General features: G+C 49.1%; 1 protein-coding gene across 1 annotated transcript in view; it reads right to left on the reverse strand.

Annotated features, from left to right (window-relative positions):
* The window catches only part of TRAP1 (TNF receptor associated protein 1), a 28,217-nt gene that overhangs the window by 7,251 nt on the left and 2,231 nt on the right, over positions 1–18,735 (reverse strand). Inside the window, exons 2-8 of the mRNA XM_026859208.1 lie at positions 13,965–14,188; positions 12,461–12,543; positions 11,915–12,055; positions 4,128–4,199; positions 3,228–3,388; positions 1,894–2,003; positions 1,632–1,705 (exon numbers count right to left, since the gene is read on the reverse strand). Of these exons, the coding sequence (XP_026715009.1) occupies positions 1,632–1,705; positions 1,894–2,003; positions 3,228–3,388; positions 4,128–4,199; positions 11,915–12,055; positions 12,461–12,543; positions 13,965–14,188 (865 nt within the window). The remainder of the gene's footprint in view (positions 1–1,631; positions 1,706–1,893; positions 2,004–3,227; positions 3,389–4,127; positions 4,200–11,914; positions 12,056–12,460; positions 12,544–13,964; positions 14,189–18,735) is intronic.

Below are 18,735 nucleotides of genomic sequence, written 5' to 3' on the forward strand. Positions count from 1 at the left end.
AAGACTATCATCTAGCAAAGACATGGGAGGTCCTGCCCATTTAACAAGCACTGGGACTCAACTAAGAGTCTCCTGTTTCCAGCCAGGGGAAGCCCACTACACTCACTGCCACTCAAGTCCTAATGAGCTATAGGAGCAATTACTGGGGGCAATGCAAACATCCAGCCCACCCTCCACCTACCAGAGCCCAATGGATGCAGGGCTCTGACAGCCCTGCCGTGCTGCCACACTCTTTAAAGATTCTTCTGCCTCAAAGCCTTGTTCCACAAGTGGTTTCGTAACATTTTCAGCACACACAGGTGTCCTGGAGGGTCTGCAGGATCACAGGTAGGATTACAGACTCAGCTGGGTACTAAGGTGCTTTACAGCAGCTGTTGTTAGGTAAAGTGCTGCTTTCCCAGAGGCTTTCTTGTAGCTACAGTTATCACAGTTAGACCAGAAAAGCCTCTAACTCCACATCGCCAGCTACACGGCAAGCATTCAAGAGCTTATCTAGGAAAATCCACACAAGGGAACTACCTATGGCTCTGTTTACACTGAACTGATGTTGATGTGTGGAAAAACGCAGAAACAAGATCCTGGATAAAGAAAAGGCCTGAAATGGAAGCATAATGAGAATAAAGCTGTTGCTGTATCCCAAGGGAAAACAGACTTTCTGATAAGAAGATAAAAGTACATGACTATTAAGGGCATTTCACCCTTTGCTCTAGTACTACTCTTCTCTAGAGAGTCTCTTCTATTGATTGTCAGGTAGAAAGAGCAAACAGCTGTCTAAATCTATTTCTGGTTTTGTAATTTAAGGGAAATAGCTAGAAAGCCTTTGGAACAGAAACACTATTATGCAGGAATCCAAATAAATATCAGTGACTAATAATACCAATTACAGAACCTTAGATAAATTAACATAACAACATATTAAAGTACAGTTTTGACAGTCTGTGCATTCAGTGCCACATTCCAGGAAACAAAAAGACCCCACACATACACTCTCTACCTCCTCTCTTAGGTGAGGAAGCTTTAAACAACCAGAAAAAGGAGATGCCAGAGGACAATGATTCATGGATTTTTGTTTTAAAGATAATTAATTTTACCTAGGCGATTCCTGCAATTGGGCCAAGAACTTCTGACTAAAATGGATCTGGCTGCAATGTAATTTTAAGTGGTCAGAAAATGCCAGCATCGAGCAGTTCTCAGCTAGGAACTGTGAAGAAAATCAGGCTGTGAGCTGCGCCACTAAGAAAACCAACCATTTTCTGGCACTTGCTATCCCACGCTGAAGGACAGAAAGTGAGCAATCCTTGCATCACTAACATATCACAGAGTAAGTATTACAAAGCACTGAAACAATAATTCTGATTGAGGGAAAATCCAGAAGATAACTATAAATAAAAACTGATTTACTAATCTGCAAGCATTCTCTCCAACCAATGCAAACAAGCAGTTCCAGGCATGACTTGGGCTGGATTGCCTCCTTTTGTTCTAATTAACTGATCACTACAGGGTCTGTGATACCCTGGACAATTCTCCCCTGATTTCCAGGGACAGCAACATCTTTATGCTGTTTCCTGTCCCCAGTGGAGGATTACAGCGGTTCATCTCCGTGAGTGACCTGCCTGTGGCCTCCTACTCACCTGTAATGTGTTAATTCTTCTCCCATTGAGGTACAGCGGGAAGCTGATGAAGTTGCTGTATTTTGTCACCACCTCTGGCATGGAAAGAAGACATAGAAGAGTTGTGTTTGTGAAAACAACAGAGTAAGAATTTCCTCAGTAACAGCAGGTGAAAGGTGTTGCAGGAGAGGAAAAACACTGTAAAATCACCTCCCACTCATGGGGCAGCAACAGATTTCACACAACCCCTCAGCAGGTAACAGCATTTCCCTCCTCCACTCACCTTTGACTCGGTCTTCATTTGCAAACTCCTTGCAGTCATCTTTGAGATGTATAATAATCTTAGTCCCAGTTCTGACACCAGATGCTTCTGCAATCTCGAACATTCCTGAACTAGGATTAGAAACAGACCCCATGTCAGCTTGTGCCGCAGATGCATCCATGATGGGACATAAAACTGTTTTATTAAACTAAGAGCACACAGAACACTTCAGTACCAAAAGAAAAAAGGCTGAATATCTTAAATGCCTGAATGCTCTCTGGGCCTCTGAGAAGCCCCCCCCAAACATGTGACTGTCTTCCCTACAGAGACTCCAGACCCAGGACACACCGCTCTGCACAGACACCAGCAGCCTCCACTGAAAAGGAAACAAACTTCAAACAAACTTCAGGTTGTGCGAGCACAGCCTTCAACTCCTCTCCTACATTTCCTACAGTGACTGCAACACCCAGGCTCCTGCCTTCTCCCTTGTCAACTCTGCCTTGTTTGTGGGCCCTCATTCGCAGCTCCACTGGAGTATGCAGCAACTGGTTACAATGAAAAGCAGCTGTGCTCTGCTGAAGACAGCCCGTTCTGGCTGACCATCCCTACCCTGCTGCTAAGTGAGTGCCAGGAGGGGACCAAACACTGGTGAGAGCACTGACCCAGGGGAGAGACAGCACAGCGATGACAGACGAGCATGCCTTCAAAGCATAGCAGTACAGACTGCCATAGACAGCAGCTTGACTGCAGCCCAAGTCTCAGTTACAAGGGGTTTTTTTCAATAATTTAAATAACTTCATGAATTCTTTATTCCTAGGGGATTTTAAGGGGATGCAGAGCTTATCACCCCCAGAAGCTCTGATTTCAACATGGTGCAGCAGTCACAGCTTTGCCACCACAGACATTTGCAACTTCAAGCAAAAAACAAAGGATGAGGACACAGATCTGACCCACAGAAGACACGTGCCTGCAGAGCCACAGCACTGCACAAGCCCTGCCTACTGTGAGTGCCCTTGAGCAAAAGACCCAGGGGACGACTAGACCAAAGAGGTTAAATTTGTCTCTCCAGTCTGGGGCACTGCTAAGATGGTTGCTTGCCAGCAGGGAAGGAACAGGAGAGGCAGGTAGTCTCTTTGTCCACAACACGCCTGCTCTGACAAAGCAAGTTTGTCCCTGGCATTTTCACCCTGGCACGTTTGGCCACACTTTGTTACCATGTATAATCTGAGCAGGATCTAAACCAGTAAGCCTGGTCATGAAAGACCACACAAGCCCTGTCTTGCTTTGCACAGCTTTCAGTCCCTGCCTGGTCTGGACACAGCCTGCCCATGCTCCAGCCCATTCTGCAGCCTTACCCATCTGAAGACCAGTGGTAGCCTGGGCTCCCTGGCTCTGCAGACTGTGAGAACACCTCCACTTTATCAGCCACCATGAAGGCTGAGTAGAAACCCACTCCAAACTGGCCGATGATTTTACTACTGGCTTCAGCTTGGCTCTGAAGAGCATCTAGAAAAGCCTGGAGGAGCAAAAGAGACATAAAATAGCACACAGTAACTTCAAGTACCACTGGGAGACTGCAATCCAGGCTCCAGCTGGGCTCCTCATGCACTGACGCTGCCCTACACCAGGTACCGTAGCCTGGCAGTCCAGCATCCTCATCCCACACTTCTGCATCAGTGCTCTGAGGATGGCCCCCAAGGAAAAGGGTTTCTACCACAGGGACTGTACCTCTGCAAAAGCGGAGTGTTGCTTAGGGCAACAGTCACTGCCACTAGCAGTAAAGGAAACCAAGCAAGGGCTCAGTCAATGAGGAGCAGAAGACCTCAAAACAGTGACTCCAGAGGTGGAAAAAAAACCCAAAACGGTACATATATATATAACAACTTGTCAGCATGAGGACACAGCTGATGTGCTCTCAGACACAGGGTGAATGCCGAGTGAGCATGTCCCCCTCCAGAACAATGGCCCGGGGAGGAAGGCATTGGGGAGTGAGGGCAGCCAGGTGCAGCAGCATTACACACAGGGCCCATTAGTGCTGCTTGGGCACCACGGGCCTCCCACGGCACACAGCAGAAACCATTAAGAGCTAGAAGACTCCACAGGCAGGTTTCACCTTCCAGGAGGGGTGTAATTTCACAGCTGGTCTGGGGGCCAAGGGACAAAACAGAATGAAAAATTACTGGGAGAACAAGAGTGGCTGTAATTGGAGAAGACTCTTCTAAGCAGGGGAGAAGGGCTGCCTCATCCCAAGTTACCTTTGAGCCTGATCGAGCAATGGTACCGAGGTTGGAAACCAGCTCCTCCTGGGTCATCCCAATACCTGTGTCCTGAAAAGAAACAGCAACTGTAGCTGAAATGTCAGTAGAGAAGCATTACTTTAGCAAATAGCACCTGAGAAACTTCCATCTGACTCCCACTCTCTCCCAGCCAGCAGAGCCTGCAACAGCTGACTTCCAGCTGTGACTCCAGCTGCACAGGGTCAGGACAGTGGACACGAGAGGCACACAGCTCTAAGAGACAGCCACACCTGCATCGGGGCAATAAAGCACCAGAAAACTCAGAGACTTGAGCCATTTCTTGAGGAAGACCAAACCACACCACACAGGCTGGTTTCTACATCCCCCTAGAAACACACGAGATGACAGTGCTGGAAAGCCTCGTTGTGCCAGGCGCCGTGCACATACAGAGATGGTTTCCACTCCTGAACAGGTCCAAAGGGGAGCTGAGGAGCAGTGAGAAACAGCTTATTTCCAAGCTGCAGATGGGGAACAGATGCCCTCACACCAGGAATCAGTGGCAAAGCAGAAAATCCCTTAACTCACAGGTAAAGCAGAACCTTGTCTACAAGCACCACGTTCATTGTTCTCCACCTTCTTTTCCTTCCTCCTCTCCCCCTCACATTATGCTTCACAAGGCCTGAGTGTGAAGCTGTCAATGTCCAGGTCCCCAAGAGCTGGGTACTGCAGCGCCTGTGGGGACAGGCTAACCCCAGCTGGGAGCACAGCGCACCAGCCACGCCTCACGGTGCTCTGACAGAGTGCGAAGGCACACGGCTTGTTCTCATCCCCAGTTCAATCCAGATTTGCACTGCTGCATGCAGATAAACATTGCCCTGCTGCTAGCGCATGCCTCCCAGGCAGCAGACCCTGCAGCAGCACGCCTCAGACTAGGCTGCAACTTCTTTTGCTGCCACAACACATTTGCACGACCCCAAGCCAACACTGCTAACAGTGAACCCCAGCTAGAGACTGTCATCCTCTAACACAGGATGCCAACAAAAATCTTTCCCATTTTGTAGTCCAATATATTTTCAGACTTGCTTCTGTGGAAGATGTGTGTGGAGCAAAGGGCAGGCTAATGCCCTCCAGGATGCCACTTCTGAAAGCCAAGCCCCATTCCTCCTCCCAAATCGCAGCAGCTTCTCTAGCTGACAGAAACATCCTGAGAGGCCACTCTTACAGGTTCTCTGAGCCACTCTGTAAGGCGGCAGCAACGTGAAAATTACCCCAATGAAAGGTGATGCTCGTTCCTTTGAGGAGTTCAGCTCGAGTACCTGTGAGCACAGTTACGAGAGCTGACAGCAGCCTGCACACCCAGAACCAGGCTGACGCCCTCCCAGTATTGTTAATGCAGGGGTGGGATTTGGTGTGCAGGAGTCAGCAAAATGAGCTAGAGAGGAACTGGCTGCTGCTAGATGGCTCGGAAGTGAGATGCCAGAGTGAATCCTGGCACAGCACATCACCACCACCCATATGGGGCATTTACTGGGCTTATTTACTAGCAAATTAAGTTAACATCAGTATATATTTTTTAATATAGTGATTAACTCCACTGAAGGATCCAATCATGTTCACTTGTGAGGTTACCAAGCGAGGTGCCATGTGGGTAAGACATTTTCCTGCATCCCCACAAATCACGGTACAGCGACACCTTTCCCTTGATTAAATATGGTAAGGCCAGTCAGTCAGCTTGGTGGAGGAGGAGGAGGATGCCCAGCAAGATCTCAACAGTGGGAGATGAAAAGCCAGGAAAAACAAACAGGGTATGGCACAATCTCAGGAATCTGACATGGTCCCTTCCCCCAGGGAAGAAAAAGCCACAAAGAAAAGTTTTCAGCATCTGGTTCAGGTTTTGTTCATGCCAGACCCTGAACAGAACTCTTAACTCCTCTGATCCACTCCTATTTATAGCACAGCATGTCATTCCCAAATTCCAGTATGTTAAAAAAAATAAAATCCTTACCCTGTGAATTTATTTGGCTATTGAATTCCGAACACTCTGCCAAACTTATTGCAAAATGCTTAATGACAATTCCTGGAGACTAGTTTGAAGAGGGTGAATCGCAACGAACAAAGAGAACATGGCACAAAACATCCGCTCCCCCCGCAGCACCGACTCGCTCAGAGGGAAAGCGGAAAGCGTCCTTTTAGGCGGCCGGCCCCAGATCCTGGCAAAGGAGGCATTTCCTACCGCAGGAAAACACCTGGACGGATTACGATGAAAAAGCCATCAAGATTCAAACGGCTCTTGCCGCGTCCGCGTTTCCTGCGGCTGGCCCTCGCACTGTGCTTCTCAGCTCCCTGCACCAGATGGTGCTGCGCCGGGGAACGGGGAATAAAGCGGTGGCGGCAGAGACACAGAGCTCGGCTTCTGCAGAGCAGAGGCCCTCTTCAGCCATGGCAGCAAACGAACCTGCCCAGGAACAGCCCGCCTCAGGCAGGGCCGACGCGAGCGCCGGCAGCACCGGCTCCGTGAAATCCAAGGAAGGAGCTGGTGGGACTTCCACTGCTCTTCTCCGTGCCGCAGAGGCTGCTGCTCGGCCCCCAGGCATCTTCGCCAGGAGCCACCGTGTCATCGCACAACCCTCTGCAAACACATTCTACTCGCCACTGGCCAGCAAAACTGCAAGGACTGCCGTTGCTCCACCATCAACATCACAACTTCTCTTCCCCTGCAGACAGTTTCAAGCCCTCCCTTCAGTCTGCAAGAGAAGTTTTATCGGGCTGAAAACTGCCACAGCAGAGTTATTCATAACAGCACGAAGCAAACTGTACATGGGGCTTCACAAATTACAAGACGTGAGGGGTATGTTCAAAGTACCAAATGCTTCTCCAAAGCCTGGAGAAACCAACCACTGTATACCATGAAACAGTTCAGTGCGCTGACACTTCATTAGCTGAAGGTTAATTACAGAAGCCCTTCTGTTACTCAGCAGAACCACCACCTACTCATCTGCTTGAATTTCCCTTCTGGGACTTCTTAGGGTGCAAAGTAAACAGCCTCCCCCTGAACCATCTCCTCTACAGCCCTGTCCCTCTGTAAGACAACACAACAGGCTACAGACTCTCACCCCATTTTCCAAGGGCTATGAAGAGCTCCACGGCCACACTTACGGAGCTACCCTTCTAAAATAAGTAACATTTACCCCGAAGAGACAGCAGCTGAATATTGTTTTTGGCACTTTTTGTGTGTGGAGACCTCCCAGATACAAAAGCCTGCAGCTGAACTGCACAGGACCTTTGTGCTTTCTCTGCACTTTGCTTTAACCTTTGTGGTGTGGGTGCTGGATGTTTGCAAACAGAGGCCGTCCTGTGGACTGATGGCTGGATAACGGCTGGGCACACAGGACCTCAGGGCTCCCACCATCAAATCCTGGGTTTGCTCTGCAGCCCTGAGGACCTCAGTCTCCCTCAAGGGACACCTTCGGCCCCACTATCTGTCTCATCAAATCAGTCGGTCCACAGCTCTTGTATTCATATCATAATTTGTGGTAAAGCAGAAACAAACTGTGCATAATTACAGCAACAAATCTAGTTTAAATCAACAAATTGCTTAGTTTAGCTTGTAAACAAGAACCGAGGTAATGCAGCATCTTTGCTCATTACCCAAGTCCAATTTAAGGTATTGTAGAGCCTTGTTAGACCCAAACAATCCATTAACCAACCATAACTGCTGCCTTTGCCACAGCTGCATCTGAAAGAATGCTTGCAGTTAGAGGTACATATCTGAGCTTCTGTGCTTTGCATTTTGCTTTGTTGCAAAAGGAACACTTGAAACACATTTCAGTGGAAAATCTCAACAGGGCAACAGAAGAACACCGACTACATTATAAAATAAAGACATGCTGCTTTCACCAACTGATAAGGTAAATAAATCCCAAAATGTCCAATTAGCCAGTGTTGCCCCTGTTATTTAAATACCTTGCTTAAAGAGACTTAAAGTTCACAGCACTAGGACAGCAGCTGCACTGGAGCAGCATTCTGGTTTAGAACCAATATGGCATCTGCAGCAGCAACCAAGAGGAGAAAAGCCACGATAAAACTGGTGCATACAGGTACAAGGTAATCTTGGCCTAGTGCATGGAAACCGTCCAAAGCAGAGAGCTTGAGGTTTCCTTTCCAATACCCTGTGTTAACACTATTTTCAACAATGCTGAGCATTGCTACAGGCTGAGCCTCCACCCATTCAGGTCTAAATACATGCTGTTCAGAAAAGTAGTTCCTTTTATCCCCTCTGAATTTCCCATCTTTAAATGTGACGTGCTCTTATTCTGGCATGAAGAGGAAGAAAAGATTCTGCACTTCCTTCCCCTAAGCCACAGGTTATTTGAGATACATTTACATTTCTGGTTCCCTGGCTTATTTGTTAAAGATGATGCAACAACTGGAAGCTCTAACCCACCCCTGCAATCAGTGCCACGTTTCTGGAAGCTTAATTCCACCCAAGGCTTGTTGAAGTACAGGCAGCTTTACCCCTCCATCTCTAACCGCATTACTGTCCATCTCCTGCTCCCCTGCTTCCTCAGCCCGAGTGGGGGCTGGATGCTGCAGTGCCACAGGCAGCTGAGGACGTAACCTCCTCTCTGCTGCAGCCCGGTAGCACAGGGCGGCTCCAGGACACGACCCTGCGTGGAGGGGGACTGGGTCCCCACCTGCACCAAGCTTTGTTGGACATGTGGGTCCACCTGCATTGAACTGCTAAAGCCCAAACATCTCAGCTCCTTCTTAGAGCCTCAGGACAGCCCAGTCCTTGTTGCAGACTGTTTATAACTCCTAAGTCAGGAGAGATCTGCTCAGCGATACAGGGAGCTGTTGCAGGGAGGAGTGGTGTTTGCAGTCATTTTAACTCCTCCCAAACACAGCAAACTTGTTATTTTGTGGCTTCACAGACACTGATTTTGGATGACTGCAAAGTGAGAAGCCAGCCCAGCAAAGAGAACTGAGCAGCCCCAAGCTCTGGCAGCAATTACGCTGCTTACCCCTGTTAAAACAGCAGTCACACACCCTCACCCAGCAGCAGCAGCTATTAGCTCTGTAAACATTTCAAACAATTTCCTCTAAACTGCAAGCACTGTCCTAGCCCTAAATTAAGCACCAGCAACAAGCACAGCTCCAGCCCCCGAGCTCACACAGACACAGGGTTACCTCCAGACACCGCAGTACGGCAGAGCTGCAGTGACACAGCTAAGCGCCTGTCACCGCCCGGCCGCCGCCAGCCTTCTGCAGGTGTTGGAGAGCTCTGTGATCACAGGGCTTTGGGGTCTGTAAGGGGTTCTCTGTTCCCACCTCAAAAGGTCCAAAAACATGTCTGTAAAGCCTTAGTGTGCAGAACTGCAGAGCTCTGCAGATCTGTCCTCATTGAAAACACACCCTTATCATTTTCAAGTGGATTTTCTTACGGGATCTGACCTTGCAGGCTGTGGCTGCTACCAGATGGAGCTGTCCTAGAAACAGAATAAGGCAGTTTTCAAAGGGATGGAGGAAACCACGGAATTTGCTAAAACAACAGGACTTTGGTGAAGGAACTGAGGTGGTGTAATCCAGTGGACTGGATGGTGAACATTTCCCTCTTAGCAAATACAACACTTGGCAATGCTTAGGTAGGGTGTCCCTGAACGAGGACATCATATGAAAATTCTGAGTCTTGCTGTGCTTAGAACTGAAATTCAATCCTGGCAGAGAAGCAAGGAGAACTATTGTTACTTAAGAGAGGTGAACACAGTCCTTTAGTGGAGCTAGATAATCTCCCCAGAACATGCCTATAGCGGAGGCCATCACAAGTTACAGACCTGCCTTTTCTAAACTGGTGAGACACAGAGAGATGCTGCAGGGCTTGGAAGGGGAAGGGAAAGATCCAGCAGATGCAGGGGCCAAGAGCAAGAGGATGTGAGGACAAGGACCTCAGGATCAGAAGAAAACAGGACCTTCCTAGAAAAAAACGGGGTGACCACTGCTACAGATCACACATAAGGGACCTGCTGCTTCTGTTTCGATGGGTCCCGGTGAGTACAGAAAACAAAACACTGACTAAGGGACAGGTTCATCTCTTCCTCAATTATTGCAGGCAAGTTTTCTTGCACCTTTGCAAAGGTAGGCCGGCAAACATTCTGAGTGAGGCTTGTTCAGAGTAATCCTTATATGCAGTATGTTTCTTCAAGAGGTTATAAATAAACCCTTCACTGGAGGTAAGGAGCTTTACGCACTATTGAGAAGGCAAACCTATTAAAAGAGATTGGAGTAGTGCTGTTCTCTCTCCCTTCTCAGAGTGCAGCACTGATGCAGTTCAAAGCTTCCTAGTTAAGACTCATTTAGTCGTATTAGAGATGCACAGGCAGCCAGGTATGGGGTTATAAAAAGACAAGTCCCTCACACGTCTAACTCGGTATGACGTCAAACGCACCCTGTCTGCAAGGTGGGCAAACAGGTCTCTTAACCAAACTGCCAAAGAAGGGGACAGCCTCCACAGCTACAGGGCATGACTTGGAGGAAGGTCTTGATGGGTCCTGAGGCCTCATGTCCACTGTAAAAGGGAAAAATGAGAGCAAGGCAGGAGTGACACCCTGCTTGGGGCTACGTGAGAACTAAGTAAAGAATTGGTGTTACACAGCAGTCAGAAAAGTGCAATAGTCAGGTGTGATAGGAATAGCAAAGCTCCTGCATTACAGTTTGAGCATCTTTGAGTTGATGATTGTGTTGCCCACTGATGAACGCTAACTTCCCCATGGCAACCACAGCTGCTTGTTCTGCAGAGAAAGTATAAAATAACTGAGCAGCCTCTCACAGCCAGTGCTTTTGTCCCACGTGAAAAATATCAGATTGTGTGCTTTGTCTGTGCCCCATCTCCCCTGGACCTGCTGCGGTCAGCCTTCACTCACACACTGCTGTCTGCCTCATTCTCTGCTCTCCTGAGAACAGTCCTCAGCTACACTCTCATGCCTAACACTGGTCCACAAGGAAAGTTACTGATTTGCCTTCTTTGCATTAAGAACTTTGTCAAGAAAACACCAAAACAGAGCTTCAGCCTTTCACCCCGGACAACAGCCATGAACAAGAGCAATCTGAGTACAGAGAGAAGGCCCAGCTCCTCCTTCCCTCACCACACTGAGGTCCACAGGTGAGCATGCTGCTGCTGACTGCCCCGCTCCTGCTAAGTGTGTTGGCACCAGTAGGGAACAATCTAAAGCAGGGCTGCAGAACAGGGGATGGGTAAGTGCTATGGTACTGCCACACCCTATAGCCCCACTTGCACATTAGGGCAGAACCTCAGCACCAGCTGGACTTGGCCTGCCCTGGAGCAGGAGATAGACAATCACCAATGGGAGGTTCTTCTCCCCACTGCAGCATCTCCCAGTGACTGAGGTGAGAGGGAAGATCTGCAAGCTACCATGGAAGGAGGTGAGGGAAATCCACCCCAAAGGTCAGGATGAAACCAGAATACCAACTTTTCCGCTAGTGAGAAATGCATATCAACTTGAGAAGCGCACCAAACAAGGTACAGGGAGAAAAGCTAGTGGTAGTTCCTAATGTGGAAGGAAGGAGCAGCAAATTTTCTTATAAGGACAAGTGAGGAGCAGATAAATTGGTGGTTTCTCATCAAATCCTGAGGTTACAGCCTGCTCAGCTGAGGACAGCACACTTCTTCAGGCAGGCTTAGGCATCCACAGGGCTGTGCTACCTCTCAGCTTCCACTGCCCCTTCACGGGACAAAGGCAAGTGAAGAGAGCAGCAGGGCATAATGCTCTCTTGTTACCAAAGGGAGGTACCTGGATAGTGATGGTTCCCTTTCCACTGTCTGTCTGCAGATGGATCTCCATCTCTGGTAAGGCCTTCCCCTCTGCCATCAGCCGATGACGCAGCTTCTCCAGCGCATCACTGCCATTGGAGATCAGCTCCCGGATAAATACCTTGGAACAAGATACAAACTGACACTGTGGCCTGGCTCTGTCCACTGCACATGACTCCCACAGACCTGGAAACTCATTGCCTACTCACAAACTAATTCCCAGCTCGCTAGAAAAAGAATTGTGTTTCCCCGTTATTTGCCAGGAGAACGGTCTGTCTGAACAAAATACTAAATGTAGAGGCTCTGAGGCTCACAGTCACCTGGCCATACCTACAAATTGTTTTGAACACACATTTTCAAAGTGTCTTAAGAAAACGTCATTCAATAAAGCAAGACATGTGAACAGCACAGGACTTGCTGAGAAACCGAGCAGGTATTCTCCAAGCAAAACCATTCTGGATGTTCCCCTTGACAGAGCCAGGGCATTACCCAAAGAAAATCTACCAGCAAGTAGTAGGTGCCTTACCTCCTTTTCCGAGTACAAAGAACGGGCAACGATGTCCAGCAGTTTCTTTGTTTCAGCCTGAAACTCATGTTTAGAGGCTGCACCTAGAATAAAATCACAAACACACCTTAAAGGCACTTCACCAGGCTCCTCTTGGGAAGGAAGGCAAAACTGCAATCTTACCACGTGCTTCAGCTTCCCAGGAGAGGAAGCCTGGAGCAGGATGGGACACAGGCAGCTGTGGCCTCCAAAGAGATGACAGTAAAGGTGTTGTTTCCACACCCCTACGAGGCAGCATGCTTTGCCAAGCAGACACTTGGCCTCTGTGCCTCAACTCCTGGCACACAAACCTGACGGCAGTCAAAACCTGCAGGACTGCCACGCTGGCCACCGTGTCTGGGCTGCAGACCAATCAGTACCCGAGGATTCCCCTTGCTCCTAATGTGTGGCTCTATGCAATCCCCAACCGCTCTCTCAAGTGCCTCCCGTGGTTTGTAGCCTGCCTTCCATACTCTTGAGTCAGTTTTCAAGGGAAACATCTGCACACGCCCTGCACCTAGAGCTTCTACAGTCAGGTAGCATTTCTTGTGCCCAAACAATACTTGGAGCCATAAGCAGAAAAAGGCAGATTCTCAAATGCCTGTGTGGAGCAGGCAAGGGAGTGCATACATACAGCCACCTATACAGGTAGATAGCTGTGCCCAGAAAGAGAATTCTCCTCAGAAATAACAACACTATAAAACATCTTGGCTGAAAGACCATCCCTGGCCTTTTAAAAATAGCATTTCTCCTTCTAGAGTAATTAGGGATCCCTGAAGCACCCTGGGGAAAGCCATGGGTCACACATCACCTCTGCCATGTCTTGCTGATGAGCACCTACAGTCCCCAGCGACAGGGGCAAAGCCAGGGTGCAGACAGCAGCAGGGGCAGTGCATCAACCCCACTGGGGGCTTCACAGCCTGGCAGTCTCAGAAGTACCTGCCAGAAAAACCATGGGAGCATGAAGGTAAGATGATATTGCTTGAATAACTCATGGGACTTTGCCTTAAAGCACTTCTTCCTGGAGATGTGCAAACCAACTCGTCCTAACCAAAAGGTTGACACCAAGATTCCCATTGGATCTCCACGATCCACAGCAATGACCTGGGCAGGCACAGCTTGCTTCTGGGACAAAAAGAGTCTCTTTTTAGGCAAATTCTAGTGCCCGTGGAGCCTCTAACACATATGCATGACCATCAATTGCCTGGCTAAGCCCACAGATGCAACTTCTTCCCACAGTCTTGATGGCCCTATTTCTCAGTAGAGGCCATTCTGATTTTTCACATCCCAGTTTTGGGAGATGATGGTGCAATACAGATTCAAACTGCAGCCTGCCAGCTACAATGCAATGACCAATACCTGCACCTCCTCCAGAGCAGAAACACTACTGCGGAGGGCTCACCCTCAGGGCACAGCTGCACCCAGACCTTGTTCCAGGTCTGCCTGCACCCCAAGGTTCCCACAAGCCATCTGTGTTCGTGCCCACCTTTTACGTTCTCTGTGTTGCTGATGATGGTGTGCAGGGGCTCCTCTTCCTTGTTCTCCGCTGTCTGCGTGCTGTATGTCTGGACAGCAGAAATGCTGGTGGCAGGAATGTTGTACCTGAGGTTCCAATGATGAAGTATTTGTCTTTGGAGACATGCTGCTCCTTTTGCTAGAAGACAAAATTGATCAGTATAAATCGCAAGTATCAGAAGCAACAGGAGCACTCTTTAAAGGTCCCACTTAAGCAATCCTGCAGGGAGTTACACTGTCTGAGCAAGACTGAAGTTCCCTCACAGTCAAACACCCACCATTGCCCTCCAGCATTGCCTTCACTGCAGAAGAAGGGCAAGTTGCTACTTTAAACTCTCCTGAATTAAAATTCCAGCCAGAAGACGACAAGTTAGTAGCTTTCACAACAAATTAACTGGTGAGGCAGAGGCAGCCTGCAGCTTTCAGTGATGCTACCTGGCCAAACTGAAGATGACAGGGAACACTTCAACTCCCACATTAGGGCCAGTGAAAAAGTAAAACCTCGGTGCAAGCGAGGCAGCCTGCACCTCCAAGAGATGCCTCTGCACACGCAGCTTCTGTGGATGCTGTACTAACACTTACCATCAGGCAGGCCTCTAGGCACCCACATCTCTCTCTCCTGCTTTCATCCCACTGACAGCAACCAGCTCCTTTACAAGCTCACTCCCATATCTAAGAACAACTCCAGCTAGCCCCGTTTGGCTCCTGTCAGCCAGCTGAGCAGTTGCATGATGGCAACAGATATTTGGCCCGTGACTGTTAACAGAGCACAGGGATTGGATCCTCCAACAAAGCCAGCTCTGGGATACGCAGCATGTGCTGCAACAAAGCCACTAGTCAACAAGTCTCTCATTTTCCCCACTGATAGTGTCAGGAAACAGCACGAGCCCTCTTAAGGACTGGGATTCCCAGTTCTCCTCCTTTACTGTGCCCAGGTGCACCGAGCAGTCTTCTCACTGCTGGGGCATGAAAACAAAGCTAAGCCTGACCACAAAAAAAACATTTACAGCACTACAGAGCTCTGTTCAAAGCCAGTTACTAGGTGTGATTTCTGAACTGTAGTGAGAATTGGAGTAAGAGCCCGAACGGTGTGGATCTGAACGTGTGTTTGCACTGGGGGCAGGTGGTGACCGGGCCTTCCCCAGCCCTGCAGTGAACATAAACAGATGGGGCTGTTTTGGTGGGGCTAAGGAGGAAAAGTGGCTGGAAGCAGTGACAAGCCCAGGCTTTTCTTACGACTCATTTTGTGCTTGCAGGCTGTTTCATCAAGCAAGAAAAGGAGGCAAGCCCTACACCCCAGGCCTGCAAGAGGCACATTTTCAAGGTGTCCTTTCTTTAGATGAATGAGTACAAAAACACCCACAGACTGAAGAGAGAACCATTAGTATGGTGAGAGCACCAAAGTGCACCTGTGACCCTCCCTGGAAACAGCTTCTTCGGCCATCCAGAGTCCTCCAGTCCAGCTGGCATGCTGGGAGAGCTCAGCTCCCTCCTGAGCCTTCCTCCACCCCGTCACAGCCCCCGAGTGAACTCAGCATCCCAGCCCTTTCACCAATATCCCTCGTCATGCTCTAGCCCATCCTGGGAGGTCTCAGGCTCCCTTCACAAGTGCTCTGCAAACCTCCTGCCCACCTTAGCAGGTACTACAGCCAGTATGGTCATCGAGAACAGGTCTTGCTGTTCCAGGCCATCAGGCTGGGCTCTCACTCACTCCAGATCAGGTGAACACAAACCCCTGAGCTTTAACAGTACATCTGGCTCCTGCATCTCATCCCCAAGAGCTGATTGAGGAGGCTGTCAGTCCTCGTTTTTTCTCCTCCTTGTAGAAAGCTTTGAATCAAGATCCACTGCTCCAGCCAGAAGCTTGAATTACTCCCCAGTCATTCTGCCCTTAAAGAAAAGAGCCCACAAATAGTTCTTAATGCATCTGAACACCTCCTACACACATAACTGTTCGCTTTCTGCGTCACAAACAGTTCTGCCGCATTATCATAGGACATGTTCTTTATCTTTCAATTCGACTGCCTTTGTTGGGCTCATCTGAGAAAGCAAGGAAAAGAGCCCAGGTGACTGAAGCAGAAAGCAGTGGAGAGCCTGCTATGTGCCTGTCCAGCCCGTTGAGCTTCAGAGAGGAAGGGCCCAAGACAGCCCAGGTTTTACATATTTTATTTATGTATTTAGACAGGGTTTACATATTTTATGCTCATTGCATGCTAGCTGGTGTAGGATACCCTGAAAAATCTGCACTTGTACATACACACACACATATTTCCCAATCAGCAAAATAAAAGGGGGAATTTTGCTCCCTCTGTGACTCTAGGATCCAAAAGAGAAGCAGCTCAGCAGCAGCTCCGTGCTAATCTTAAGGCCACTTCTATCATCAGATCTCCAGGCAGCAAGGCCCCAGAGCCAACAAACAGGTCATCCCCCAGCCCATAAACACTACCTGACTCTAGAAAATACAGCTATTTACAATTTTTGGATATATTAACGTTTTTTGTCTGCCTACCTCTAAAGCACAAAAATGCATCACCGCTTATCAATTCATTCAGAAGTTATTTTGGGGTACGTGTAATGTTTGGTCTTATCATCCTTAATTAACAGCCCGTTCCATGGCAGGTAGAGACAAGGCTCGTTAAGTGCAAGCTGCAGCATCTTCAGACCCTTTGTCTCTTGCAGAGCCCTTGCCTGACCAGCACGGGAAAGGCTCCCGGCAGTTCTGGATACAAAACCAATTATCGGCACACAAAAGCTATTGAGAAACTATCTGCTGAATTAACAGGATAAAGTGACACTCAGAATGAGCCTGAGAAACAAATTTCTAAGACCAAGAGACAAAGAAGGAATGGCTTTTGCCCTGGTAGAGCGCTGCAATGTGCTGGGGCAAATCAGGTATTTTTATACTGAGTTAATCAAATGCTGAGCTTTATCACAGTCTACATACCTTCCTATTTTCATCACTGCCCAACCTGCACCTTAAAAGACGGCAGATACCCACATTACTCTCTGACTTTCAGCTCTCTGTGAGTCCCAAGTGATCCTGTGTGCCTGACCAGAGCAGCCGTGCACAGGGGGAACACGCCACAGGAAAGAGAGGGACCCTCGGTCTCGGGGGCTCCTTTCAGTGCAGCCACCAGGACGCCTCTGGGATTCCCGAACCCAACCAACCCCCCAGGAAACACAGCTTCTTCTGGAAAAGGACTGCAGTGAGCCAAGCCGAATGTCAGTTAGAAATTTAGGGTGGGAAATCGAGCACAAAGCAGTACGCAGTTCAAAACAAAGAGGAGAATTTGGGTCAGCAGAAATTACCATAATAGCTTGATTGCTGTGCAGTTGCAAGCCTGAGGATGCTCTTGCAAAGAGGAGCACTAGCAATAAGATGTTTTCAGCTCCAATCTCATTAGAAGAAAGAGCTCTCTATCTGGGCACCAGATCCTGTACAAATCTAGGAAGAGAGTCCCTGACTGATCCGCTCACACCAACGCATCTCCCAAAAAACTCTGCACCAGCTTCAGCCTTCAGCACTGTGAGAGCCAAGAGAAAAGACTGACAACTTTGCATGGCTGAAGGGAAGGGAGAAGGGACGGCTGTCTCTGCAGCCAGGGATCTCCCTCTGCATCCAAGTGAAAGGACACCACCTCTGGCTCCTCCCTCTTTTCCACCCCACACAGCTTCTGCTCACTATTTTTTCCTGGAAGGATCTGAATGACAGGTTAAGGAATAAAACTCTGGCTCTGCCAGCATATGTCTAACCTAAGGGAGGCACACAGCTTCTCTCAGACATGGATGCTAACAAGCCACTGGGGATTTCCGTGGTGGAAGAACTGAATTGCCCAAAGTGGCACTCAATGGCACAATAAATCTAACAGTCTGACCCTGATAGCGACCCTATTTGTCACACCATTTCCTCTGTCACAGTCTCTCTTCATAACCCACGGGGAAACCACAGACCACACTGGCCACCTACAAAACTGTTGAATAGGAGCAAGGCAACAGATAAGGAAATACTGAGCACAGCACTGGCAGCTCACAGATGTGCAGGAAGCTTCTCACTGTGCCTCAGTTAATGACAACTCACAAGCAGGTTTCCAGACCTACATGCTACGGCCTTGATAAGACAATACATCCCATAATCAAGACCTCAGTGTTTGGATTTTCTTAGCTGTCCATCTTGCCAGCTATCTTAGGTGAAATCTGGAGTACCTCCTAGGAAACACAAACCCTTCAGGCATTACCTAGGCACAGAATCATTCAGGTTGGAAAAGACCCTTGGGATCATCGAGTCCAACCATCACCCCACGCTACAAAGTTCTCCCCTACAACACATCCCCCAACAGCTCATCCAAATGGCCCTTAAACACATCCAGAGATGGGGACTCCGCCCCCTCCCCGGGCAGTCTATTGCACTGTCTGACCACTCTTTCTGTGAGATTTTTGCCTAATGCCCACTCTGAACCTCCCCTGTTGCAGTTTAAAGCCATCGAGTGCTGACACGGCCAGAGCACAGAGCCGCTGTCCTCTTCAGCTCCTTTCCCAGAACCCCCGATCCGGACACGCCCCACGGGAGCCGGGAGATGACCCTGACCACGCTCCGTGACCTGACCGTGCGCTGTGCCCCGCCTGAGCCCGCGGCGGCCCCGGCACGCGGTATACCCGCGGTAGCCCTACACGAACCCGCCTGCCAGAAGCGGGTTGGGCGTTTACAGCCGCGGTTCCCAGGAGAGCGGGAGCTCCGGTGAGCC

This window comes from Athene cunicularia, assembly GCF_003259725.1.
Source record: "Athene cunicularia isolate RWA chromosome 14 unlocalized genomic scaffold, athCun1 chr14_part1, whole genome shotgun sequence".
NCBI classification, from domain to species: domain Eukaryota; kingdom Metazoa; phylum Chordata; class Aves; order Strigiformes; family Strigidae; genus Athene; species Athene cunicularia.